This window comes from Strix aluco, chromosome 5 (genome assembly GCF_031877795.1).
Source record: "Strix aluco isolate bStrAlu1 chromosome 5, bStrAlu1.hap1, whole genome shotgun sequence".
Taxonomy (NCBI): Eukaryota; Metazoa; Chordata; class Aves; order Strigiformes; family Strigidae; genus Strix; species Strix aluco.
In genome coordinates, this window is record NC_133935.1 from 3,815,545 (window position 1) to 3,827,889 (window position 12,345).

The 12,345-nt window shown below is 41.7% G+C and overlaps 1 protein-coding gene across 2 annotated transcripts in view; it reads right to left on the reverse strand.

Annotated features, from left to right (window-relative positions):
- The window catches only part of LRP6 (LDL receptor related protein 6), a 132,273-nt gene that overhangs the window by 30,602 nt on the left and 89,326 nt on the right, over positions 1-12,345 (reverse strand). For both annotated transcript variants that reach the window (XM_074825657.1, XM_074825655.1), the window contains 4 exons: positions 7,318-7,534; positions 5,633-5,922; positions 2,618-2,844; positions 262-446 (listed from right to left, as the gene is read on the reverse strand). In XM_074825657.1, coding sequence (XP_074681758.1) covers positions 262-446; positions 2,618-2,844; positions 5,633-5,922; positions 7,318-7,534 — 919 coding nt within the window. The remainder of the gene's footprint in view (positions 1-261; positions 447-2,617; positions 2,845-5,632; positions 5,923-7,317; positions 7,535-12,345) is intronic.

Genomic DNA, 12,345 nt, shown 5'->3' on the forward strand with positions numbered 1-12,345 from the left:
ATATAACTGAAAACACGTACAGCTTGTATAATTTTAACTTTGCGAGCAACTATATCACCTACAAGAAAATCAAGGCCTCGCTAAATGCTGCGTTGCATAAACATCAATTACAGAAGCAAACGTTAAAGGCATGTGAGTTCGGAAAAATCTATTTTTGTCTTAAGACGTGGATCTTTGCATTATTTAAGCAATAACTTGCCACAGGGAACTGTAAAAAAGCAGCAGCACACCCACGACGCTGCCCAGGGCTCTGGGTCTCACCGAGCATGTTGGAGGATTCTATCAGGTTGGTATCGAGGTCGGTCCAATACAGTCGTCTTTTAGCGTAATCAATAGTGAGGCCGTTAGCACGTCCCACGTTCGGTACCAAAGTCGTCCTCTCGCTGCCATCCATAGCAGCTCTATCAATCTTTGGCTTACCACCCCATTCAGTCCAGTACATAAACCTGATTAAAAAGGACCAAAAAAAAAAAAAAAAAAAAAGAATCACGTTCAATCCAAAAGAGAACTCAAGGGGAGAAACAAAACAAAAATCCTTAGAATGAGTAAAAGAAAATCAAGAGCTGTAAATTTGAGCATTTCTTAAGCCCCATTACACTAAATATTCTTTCAAAATACAAGCAAGGAAGTGAGTCAAGTTTCCTCAGAATGCTTCCAACTTAATTTTTCCACTTGGAGCTGGATTTTCACCAGCAAATTCCATATGAAAGCACTTCAATCTTAACTAATCCGTGCACGTCGGTTAAGAAGCAAAAGGTTGGCAGTTGGGCACCTTCACTTATACCCGGTTATTTAGGAAGGTATTTTCCATGGCACTTAGCTTCTGTTTCTATTCAGTTGTCCGTCAAATGAAGGAATACAAAGGGGGAGGTATGCAGGGTACTTTTGTTCATAGATGCCACTGCTCATCTCCACACAACTAAGCCAATCAGCCATGTAACAGTATGTCAAATTTCAGCCAAGGGCAGAATAACACAAAACTGTCTGGCATTTCCACTGGAGCAAAAGTACAAACTATTACATACTCACATGACAGTTTATGCCTCATTTGGCAGAAGCAGACTTGTACATGTTTTCAGACACTGTACAGTAGAGAGGGCTATATATTTGACATTTGGTGGCTAGTTAGTCACTCCTTCCAAAATGTTTTTTAAATGGTATTTGCTTTCCAAGTGAGACATCGCCAGCCAATGTTTACACCTTTCTGCTTTAATACCTCTAGTAACAAACACCTGTGAAACACTTTTAATTTCGACCAACCACACAGTGGGAAAGGTTGCTTCAGAAACTGATGATCAAGGGGAAGCTATTTTTTAGACACCAAGAATACTTGCAAATGTTTCTTAAAATTTTTTTGCAAGTTGTGCGCAGCATGGACCTAAGTGTTAGAATTGTCCCCGCGGTAGCAATGCCAGGAAAACTTCCTTATCAAGTACAATGACACAGCTCAGACAAAAGGAAAAACAGGCATTCAGACTCAAATTTTTTTTTTCTGGTCTGTGGTGAAGAGACAAAGCATTGAATTATAATGATCCTTGGAAAAGAATCTATTCCCAGTGTAAAACTAGAATCACACATAGCAACCTTTTCTTACAACTGAGTGACTGGATCTAACAATCTAGTCCTGGATGCCCTCTGATGTACTTGTCTAGGTATCCCTTGGCATGTTGGGGCTGAACCCCACCCACGTGTCCCACTGCAGACAGTGCAGAGCTCCGCTGGACTAAGCACCCCGACAATTGTCACCACCTTGTTGAAACGAAGCAGGAAGAACGTGCTCTGAGTTCTCTGCATTGCTGTAACTCTTGCAGCGTCACTGGAAACTGTGATCATTTCATAAACCTTGAAAATGAAGTTCCCTCATTTGAAAAATGAGAATAATACAATGTTGGCATAACCTCAGATAGGTTTATGTTTTTAATTAGTTAATGTCAAATGAGCACTTCATGGTAGAAGAGCTATTTCAGAAGCTAAACAGTTTTACCTTGCCCTGTTCCTTCCTCCTTCCCCCTGTTTATTGCCCTACTTTTGCTATTACATTTGAATCCAACTGAGAAGTTTCTTCTCAGAAAAGCTTTCGTTTTGGGGATGGGCGAGTTTAATCGTTTCCACTCTTTCTCTGTCCTTGCTTCCCTTGTCCATACCAACTAAAAAGGCTTCCTTATCTGAAGAAACAAACACCTTCCTTATTCTCAGACAATAAGCTTCACTCCCCCACTCTCAGGATAAATCTTTTAATAGTTTTATGGGACCCTAACTTGTGATAAAAAGAATCCTCATTTTTAAAAGGACAAATATTTTCTTTTCAATGTTATAGTCCTTTTCTAATTAATGAATTCCACAAACCTAAAACTACTTTGATTCTGTGGTTAATTAAAAAACTAAATATAAATCCCTTTTTAATGAGCTGCTCTGATTTTTTTGGTAGTAGTCTTAATGATTATTCAGGACATTAAGAGTGTATTCCTCCATCCCTCATACTCTAAATTACCAGGTTGTATTCCCCAGCTCAGTTCTCTCAGGATTTACACGCAGTGCCTAACTAACATGCCCTAGAGGAAGCATTACGATGTTGTTTTTCACCGTTCATAAACATAAAATTAAACCAGCAAGTTACCCCTCAGCGGGGTCCAACGCCAATGCCCGGGGACTGTCGAGATCTTTCCACACCAGCACTTGGCGATGCTGTCCGTCCAGCTTTGACACTTCTATACGATTTGTTCCTGTATCAGCCCAGTACAAGTTCTTCCCCAGCCAATCTACAGCCATGCCTTCCGGGTAATCCAAGCCAAACTCCACGACGTGTTCCAGTGCGCTGCCATTCATAAACGCTCTGCTGATGGTCTGCAGGGATACAAAGATACACAGGCAAATTAAAAATTTTACCAGTCTGTCATTCGGCTGGTTGTTTTCTTTGTTGCATTTTAAACACTTTCAGATTTTAGGCATCTCCTAGGAAAGAGGATCTTACAATATGCTACTTATTTGCAAGGCGAACAATGCTGCTATTCAGAAGTAATGATTTACTGTGCTCCATGAATGTATTCTGTGTCAATTACAATAGCGTTTCACTGGGGAAATAAATGGGATAACTAGTCTGGTTCAATTAAGCAGTCTACATGCCAAAATGACCTTAATAACTCAGTGCCAACTTCGAGGGGGAAATATTTTGGCTCTCTCAGGACTATACAAAAGCACCGATGTTATAGCATGGAACACAATTTAAAGCAGCCTAATGAAAAAGTTCAGGGCAGAACAGCAAATAGAAGAAAACAACCTAACGACTGATTAGCTCAGTATTGCAAGTGCTTCAGTACTGATGGTTGGTTTAATTTAATTTCACTGAGCATAATTTCTTCTCGGGCTTTTATTCAAGAGACTTCTTTTAACTCTTGCCGTCATGGATCAGCCTGTGATAGCAGATATAGCCAGAATTATATTTTAATAATATATCAGAGTTTAGGCATTCCCTAATTTACTGTGACCACTCATGAGTCTGAAAGTAACGGAATTATGTTAGGATGGTACAAAATTCTTTTTGGCAAACATGGGCTTCCTTTTTATGTCCTTAATATTCCCCTCTGCACACGCTCCTCGTGCTCATAACCCATCAGATGTTAACACAAAGGTTGATTTTTTGTTTACTTCCCAGTTTGGATGTTACCTGCTGATTATGCCAATTTGTGACAGTACACAGCAGGGAACTTTGTATCTCAGTCTTCATCTGTATCATCCTTAAAAATTGATCAGATTCTTGCTTTATTTTTATTTCAAACACAGCTCAAATGAATACCATACCTAAAGAGTTCAGCCAAACCACCTTTCTCAAACTCATTTAAACTGTTTTTAACTTTTATTATTCTTCAGTTGCAAAGGTCCACGAGTTATTGTTGGCTCAGGTCTCAACCCAATTGCAGAAAGCTTTCTTTTATTAAAAACTAATTTTTGGTGCTCACAATTCTGACTACATCTACAACCCATGAAAAACAAAGGGAATAACTAGACTCACTGATAGCAGACAGACAATACACAGATTTCTGTCGCTGCGTTAACCACCATGTTTAAACACCTACCCTCAACCTTTTCTGATTTGTCAGTCTAGACCCTAAATCTGTTTTACAAAGCCTGTGATTCATAATATGTCTCACATGTAGCAGTTTTATAAGTTAATGAACACATAAGACCCATTTTCACTTCCTGACCCAAGACAATGCTTCCTCCCATTAAACATATTTGGCAAAACATCCGTGATCCCTGAAACCTCCTGCCATGTGGCACTCTTCTGAGCTTTCTGCCAAAAATCTTAATTTTTGCAAACTTGTCCTTTATGTGAAAATGTATACGTTAGATTTAAATGATGTGGTCGGTTGACCCTGGTTGGATGTCAGGTGCCCACCAAAGCTGCTCTATCACTCCCCTCCTCAGCTGGACAGGGGAGAGAAAATATCACGAAAGGCTCGTGGCTCAAGGTGAGGACAAGGAGAGATCACTCACCATTTACTGTCATGGGCAAACCAGACCCAACTTGGGAAAAATTAATTTAATTTATTATCAAACAAATCAGAGAAGGGTAATGAGAAATAAAACTGAATCTTAAAACACCTTCCCCCCACCCCTCCCCTCTTCCCAGGCTCAACTTCACTCCCAATTTCTCTACCTCCTCCCGCCGAGCGGCACAGGGGGATGGGGAATGGGGATTGTGGTCAGTTCATCACCCCTTGTCTCTGCTGCTCCTTCCTCCTCAGGGGGAGGACTCCTCACACTCTTCCCCTGCTCCAGCGTGGGGTCCCTCACACAGCAGATGGTTCTCCATGAACTTCTGCAACATGAAGCAGAACTGCTTCCCGAACTGCTCCAGCGTGGGTCCCTCCCATGGGGTGCAGTCCCTCAGGCACAGACTGCTCCAGCGTGGGACCCCTGTGGGGTCACAAGTCCTGCCAGCAAACCGGCTCCAGGGTGGGCTCCTCTCTCCACAGGGCCACAGGTCCTGCCAGGGGGTCACAGGACCCCTGCCAGGGGGTCACAGCCTCTTTTGGGCATCTCTCTGCTCCGGCGTGGGGTTCCCCACGGGCTGCAGGTGGGTCTCTGCCCCACCATGGGCCTCCATGGGTGCAGGGCACAGCTGCCTCACCATGGGCTGCATGAGAATTTCTGCTCTGGCACCTGGAGCACCTCCTCTCCCTCCTTCTGCACTGCCCTTGGTGTCTGCAGAGTTGTTTCTCTTACATATTCTCACTCCTCTCTCTCGCCGCAGTTGCTGTTGTGCAGCAACTTTTTCCCCTTCTTAAATACATTATCCCAGAGGTGCTACCACTGTGGCTGATGGGCTCGGCCTTGGCCAGTGGCGAGTCAGACTTGGGGCCACTGGCATTGGCTCTGTCAGACACGGGGGAAGCTTCTAGCAGCTTGTCATAGAAGCCACCCCTGTATCCCCCCCACTAGTAAAACCTCGCCACACAAACCCGGTACAGATGATTTATAGGAGAGAATGCTGCTAGTATAATGAAAATGTACGCCATTCTTAGTTAGAACAAGCTCTTTTACCTAACCCTTGAATCTTGTAATCACATTTGCCAATCCATTCTTAAGAACCTTGTAACAACTTAATAGCCAATATGGAATAAACCTCTACCTTCAGTGAAATGTCAGTCCAGTAAATCCGATTGTCTGTCACATCAAAATCCAGAGCAGAAGCTTCCTTGACTCCAGTGAGTGGAATAGCCACGTTGTTGTTGTTTGTTTCCAAAGAGATTCGTCTGATATCCGCTCTCCGAGAAAACAGCAGAAAAGCTTCTGGGACGATGCAGGTCTTCATATCGTTGATGAGCTCTAAGCCTATGGGGCAAGCGCAGCGAAGGCCTTGTGGTCTGTACAGACAAAGGTGACTGCAGCCGCCGTTGTCCTCTGCGCAAGGGTTGGTACCTAAGCACACAACAAAAGCAAAAGCCATCACTGCAAACTCACTGAAGTTGGAAGATGAAACCAGTCCTCGCACGCATCAACGACACTATGAGTCCTTTAAGAAATACCTATAGTTTTTCCACCTTTTATTCTCTGAATGAATTAATTTTTGTTCGTTTTCTGTAATCCTTTAGACAGATGTTACACTACTTGGCTGGAAAGCCAGAACGTGTTTTCCTGGCCCCATGAAACAAACCCAGCATTAGAGAGAGGGATCTAGAAGCAGCTACTGATGCTCCTGATTCACTTGTAAGTAAGCAAGCAAGCATGTGTTCTGCTGCCTTTTACAGTGCACTGGTCCAGTTACATACCCCAATTGTGTTCCTAGGGATGAAAAACGTGCAGATCTATTTTCATACCCATTCAACGGTCTCTCCTACTAGTAAAACAGCTCTTTGCAATACCAACTTGTGTACCTGCACATGCTGGAAATCCACCTACTGAGACAGGCCCAGCATTACCAAGCTCAATTAGCCAAACAGTTGGAAAAGGGGATGCATTTAAAGCACAGAATCACAGAATCATCTAGGTTGGAAAAGACCTTGAAGATCATCTAGTCCAACCATTAAGCTCACACTGACTAGCACATGTACCTTAAGGCATCTTGTTAACGTGGTAACAGCAACCCAAAGATACACCTCAACTATATTTGACTAATTTCCTGGGGTGTAATCCAGACATGGCAGCAAGAAGCTGCAAGCCCTAACCACACAGCAGGACGTTCAGGGAATGTGATGAGTTCTGTGATGCTACAGTTACACTGCTACCAGTGCTTGGATAGCCAACGATAGCCAATTTAAAGCTAGATCCTGCTTTTTTTACACCACGGACACTACAGGGCAGAAAGTACTTTTAATTATTTTTAAAAGATGATTTTGCAGTATGAATGTGAAAGGCACTGAACAGACTAAAACTGGCTCACACTTAGCTTTCGCATACTGGGAGCACATGTTCAGATTACAAGATGAAAAGCTGTTACAGCTGCAGTTTCATAAACAGCTGGGCTAATCTAATAGCTGGCTGTTACAAAGAGAAGTTTTCATTTCCCATGATCCTCCTTTTCCCCTTACTGGATCCAGGGTTGTTCAGACCTATGAGCTGCTCCAATTCTCTAAGAAGCAGAAAATTACCCATTTTGGGAGATGCCTGGTTGCTTTCCAGCTTCATATTCATCCAAGTTAGAGAACTAAAGCACCTCTCAAAAGACCTACCCCATCCCATCAAACTGTGTCCCATACAAGAGAACCGGATTCTGCCCACTTCTAAAAATCTGACCTGCTATTAAGTGGTATCTGCAGAGGAGCACTGCTGAAATTTTCCATTTCATTTACTTGCCCGATTAGCAGTCTCACTCACCAATTATCTGGTGGACATTTGTAGCTTTCAGGCCCATTAGGTCAGGCAGCTGATCTATGATGATCTCTCTTTCTGCTGTGCGTTTATGCACGCGTTCAATGCTGCGCCTTTGCCAGTCTGTCCAGTAAACGTAGTCTCCCAGCAACGTGAATCCAAAGATATGAGGCAGCTTGTCCTCCACCAGAACTCTTCGCCCAGTTCCATCAGCATTCATGACCTATGGATATACACAAACACAAACTTAGTACGTATACAGAATAATTCTGTCACTATTTATCAGAGATTAATTAACTAGCTGCTCCACACTTAGAATTCAAATTAAAAAATAATCTCCTAGCCATTAAAATGCTATCAATGTCACACAGCAATCTAATTAAAAAGACAGGTACTTATTTCAGCAGGTACTTATTCTAAAAGCCACAGAGGATCCCTTATGTATAAGGCTAATAAGAAGATCATAACATGAAATTATGACACGACATTCCTTATTATATTTGCTTTAGGAATATTATGCGTGCCTGTTAGATGTTGCCTCTCTCTCTTGTTTCTGACTTAGGTCTCTTGGTTTAGTTTTAAATGGGAGACACTGTGCTTTACACAAAGACAAGCTTACAATGTCAAGAAGTCCTGGCTCAGCATCTTGTGGTCCACAGTCCCTTCCAAGTGAGCTTTGCCCAGATTACAAACAGCAATAAGAGGAGGCCTCACATAAATTCTGGGAGGCAAAGAGTCAAGAAGATCTACAGAATATGTTTATATTCCCAAGTCTGAATAAAGAACCAGTTTTACATTCTTCAAAATTAAGTTCAGTAATTTTTGTACTAGAAGGAACAGTAATAGTCTGTAAATAATTGCATGCCTTTGATCAAGACACTTGAATTTACTGTGTCATTTTTCTCTACTGCTAAAAAGAAGTAATACCTAAATTCCTCAAAGAGGCACTGAAAGGATTAATTAAACATATGTTTATGCATGTTCAAGTGATCAAGTACCTTATGAATGCCAAGTATTATAAAAAGTACCATACTGACAGGAGTGAAGAGTCCTGTGTTTTAAGAGAAGCTTAAAAATGATTCAGCACTACAATTTAATAGAAAAGTTCCTTCTGAAATATTTCTGCTTGTTTCAAGTTTCAGTTTAAGTTTACAGCATGTATACTACCCTTCCAAAAAAAGAAAAAAACCAAGCCAAACCACCTGAATGTAAAAACTTCCCAAAACAACGTGATCCACAAAATTCAAGATAGCATACTAATCCCTGAAACATTAAAATGTCCTTCCCACTACCCAAGGATGTTCCAAGTTAAGGACTAGAAAAAGAGTGACTTACTAAAATAGCTGTTTTCAAATCTCTCTCAGTTGCCTTGTGGAATTAAGATATATAGACAAGTCTGTATGATTTCCCATTTTTCCCATGGCTCAAACCCAAAGATTTGTGCAATGACAACCTTCAGAATCAATTGGTTTCATAACTATGGCTAGATGGATGATGCTTTGTGGTCAGAAGAATTTCCCAGCTCACCAGAAACAAGGCAGCTATTTTGGAGCAACTCATCTACCTTTTGCCTACCCAAGCACAGATGGGGGAGGAAGGAAAGGAATAAAGAGAACTGAAACCCATACCTTTCTCAGCGTACAGTGTAATGTGCACATTAATAAAATGTTTTTAAGTTCACTAAAAAAGCTGAAGAAAATGCTATAATCTTCACAATAATTCAATTTCTCCTTAAAACTATTCCCTGTCATAAACTTCCCGACATTACTGTACTTACTCTGAGTATGTTAGAACAGGAATCGAATCTTTATGTGCACATTTCCCACAGAAAAATGAAAGGGGCTCTGCATACTTGCTGGTTTGTAGGAATAAGCTCCCTATTTACTTTTTTAAAAAAGCTCATAATTACTCTGTGTAATTGGCTTTCCAAAAAATCTTCAGTCTAGCAGCACATGTGGCATGCTTCTACTAATGCACTAATGCATATGCATCACAAAAATAAGGTGAACGTTGCTTGGTGAAATGTTTTTTCCCCCTCCATTCTTACTAAGATCCTTCAGAAAGTCAAGCACAGTACTTGCAGCTTCACTTTGCATTATGGTTACCAGCCTAAAGCTGTAACTTATGTCCTTTGCACACTGATAACCAAATCCAAACATAGCTTTTCCTATCACAGATTGTTTAGCTGGGCTCAGAGCCCAGTGTAATTGCCTAATTTCTGGACTTCCTTCTGAAAACAAGCCCTGCTATTCCATCTATTCTATGTCTGAAAATTTCAGCATCTGCTGGCTCTCAATTCCTAGCAGCATGCCTCCTACACTCTGTTTTGATAAATGAGGTTGCTAAACAACAGACTAATGGCTAACTTTAGAACCAGGGACACAGATTTAACATCTGTAAGATAAACTGTGACTTACAGTCCTTAAACCCACCATCCTTTCAAGAAACCATCACCACCACCAAGCAACAGTCATCCCCTTTTGCCTACCACGCATTTTCTAGCCATAACACAGTCATCTTACATTTCTGTGATGACTTGTTTCCCTCTCCCCCTTAAACTACAGAGATAAGCCATTTGCTTGCAACTAATTAATATATGGCAATTAGTGCTTGCTAAGCAGACCAAAAGTATAAACAGAATGGATGGATGTTGCAAAGTGAGTCAGCTAAAACCACACAGTAACAACCACCAAAAAACTTCACTTTCACAAAGCAGTATCTTCAGATACCACACTTTTTGCCTTGTACTTATAAAAGGAAGAAACTTCTGTATTTAAGCAGGTGCTTAACTACTGGCAAAGAGAATTAGTTGGAAGGTGTATGGTGTGAGATGAACTTTCTTTGGCAAACTTTAAAAGGGGAGCTGTTCAAATAAGCTTCCTCTTATACTGAAAGAAAGTCAGGAAAAGAAGGGAGTATATAAGTATCTGCTTTTAATTAAATTTTGTTTTGCCACATGCAGGTTATTTTAAAAGACAGCTTTATGTCACCTAGACAAAACAGGCGCCTATCTGAAAGCACTTACACATACCTGCTACCCTACTCCTACCGCATCTTACCTGACCACATCTGTGCAATATGACTTGATATAAACATCTGCCCACTAGCAGCCGGGTACCACCACGTGCATAGTTCCACAGCAGCACGCTGTCTGCACTCACTTTGGCTGCATTTTAGGAGATTTGAATAGAATTTCATCAATAGGCTACGGAACCAAATAGTCTGGTGTAGGTCAGAAGGAAAACGGCAAGGGATATTGGGGTGATATATATAATAAGCACAAGGAAAAAGAAACAATCACTAATCAACCAATTACAAAGGATTTCAGCATCCTCTTTTCACATACTGAAATTCAGGAGACAACTGAGTCCCAGGCAATGCTGCTTTACGCATTTATTCCCCCTATCCAGCCCCAGATGGATCAGCTCGCCACAATGAAGCCTATCCCCACAGAATCCCCCATACAAGAAACCCACCTTCTGCTGCCATGAGGCAGTGTCTCCAGCGGTTTACGCTGCTTTAACCACAATGTGGTGTGGGTTTCACATTCTGAGGCCGTTCTGAATACTGCAAACCACAGTGAGAATATAGACTACAACAGGAAACAGATGTGGTGCAACCACAACCACCACCTTTACTGAAAGAGCAAGTAGTTCCATGAAAAAAAATGGAACTAAGCACAAAAATTAAATGGCCTCAGAAAAAATACCCACTTGTAGGATAAGGGCTTTGCTTAGCCTAGAACAATAATGAATGAAAACCTACGGCCTCATGAAAATACAGCTTATTCAAAATAAACAAATTAATGCTGAAAATGTGGTTGTATTTTAAGATGCTATACTTAATGGTCAGCAGGGACAATAAAAAAACAACTTGGAAGAATTACTTTTATTTTAAAGTTACAGACTGGATTGCACAGTGATATATTCTTAGGGTCTTTCTTGCTGTCAGATACCCTGGATTTAATTCACTCTTGGATACCAGTAATAACTGAGATAAATACGGTAATGCAGTGAATTTACGTTTTTGATAATCTGGAATTTGAATGTATGGTAGTTTACACTTGTCACTTGATTGGTTTAAGTCTAGAGCTCAACCACTGTACCTATCCCATTTGTGAAAATAACATTCAGGTCTGGTTAGAGCTTGCGCTGGAAGCCTAGCAAAGCTATGCAGACTAGCAGTCGGCTCAGGTTTAGCAGACCAAGGCCAGTGGCAGTAGAGACTAGGCTTGTATCCACAGCTCTGAGGAGATGCTAATAATATAAAGTGTCTGACCCTTTCAGTCCATACTTCAACCAATATCAAACATAAGAGCCCAGTTTTACAAGGCACCAGACAACCTCAGTGCTGACGACTCCCGGAAAAGAGCACTCAGGCTCCGGAAAGAACTCACTTTCCAGTGTAAATGTGGGAGACTGTCTGTCCTGGTTTGGGCTGGGATAGAGTTAATTTTTCTTCTTAGTAGCTAGAATAGTGCTGTGTTTTGGATTCAGTATGGGATTTGGTATGAGAAGAATGCTGATAATACACTGATGTTTACAGTTGCTGCTACAAGATCAAGGACTCTCCAGCTCCCCATGTCCTTCCTGCGTGCAGGTGCAGGAGAAGCTGGGAGGGAGCACGGCCAAAGCACCGGACCCAAACTGGCCAATGGAATATTCCAGATCATGTAACATCATGGAGGGTCAGCTGGGAAGGAGGGGGTTCTTTCTCGCTTCTGGGATTGTGGTTTCAGGATCTTGGTTTTCAGGCTCGCAAGCAAGGAACAGGCTGGGTATCAGTCAGCAGGTGGTGAGCAATCACATTGTGCATTACCCGTTTGTACTTTCTATTATTGTTACTGGCTTATTTTATTTCAATTATTAAACTGTTTTTATCTTAACCTATGAGTCTCCCTCTACTCCTCCAATTCTCTACTCCATCCCCTGGGGCAGGGGAGGGTGGGCGAGCGGCCGCATGGTGTTTGGCTGCCAGCCGGGTTTGAACTGTGACACTGTCAGACAAAGCTGATATGATTTACTCATAATTAAC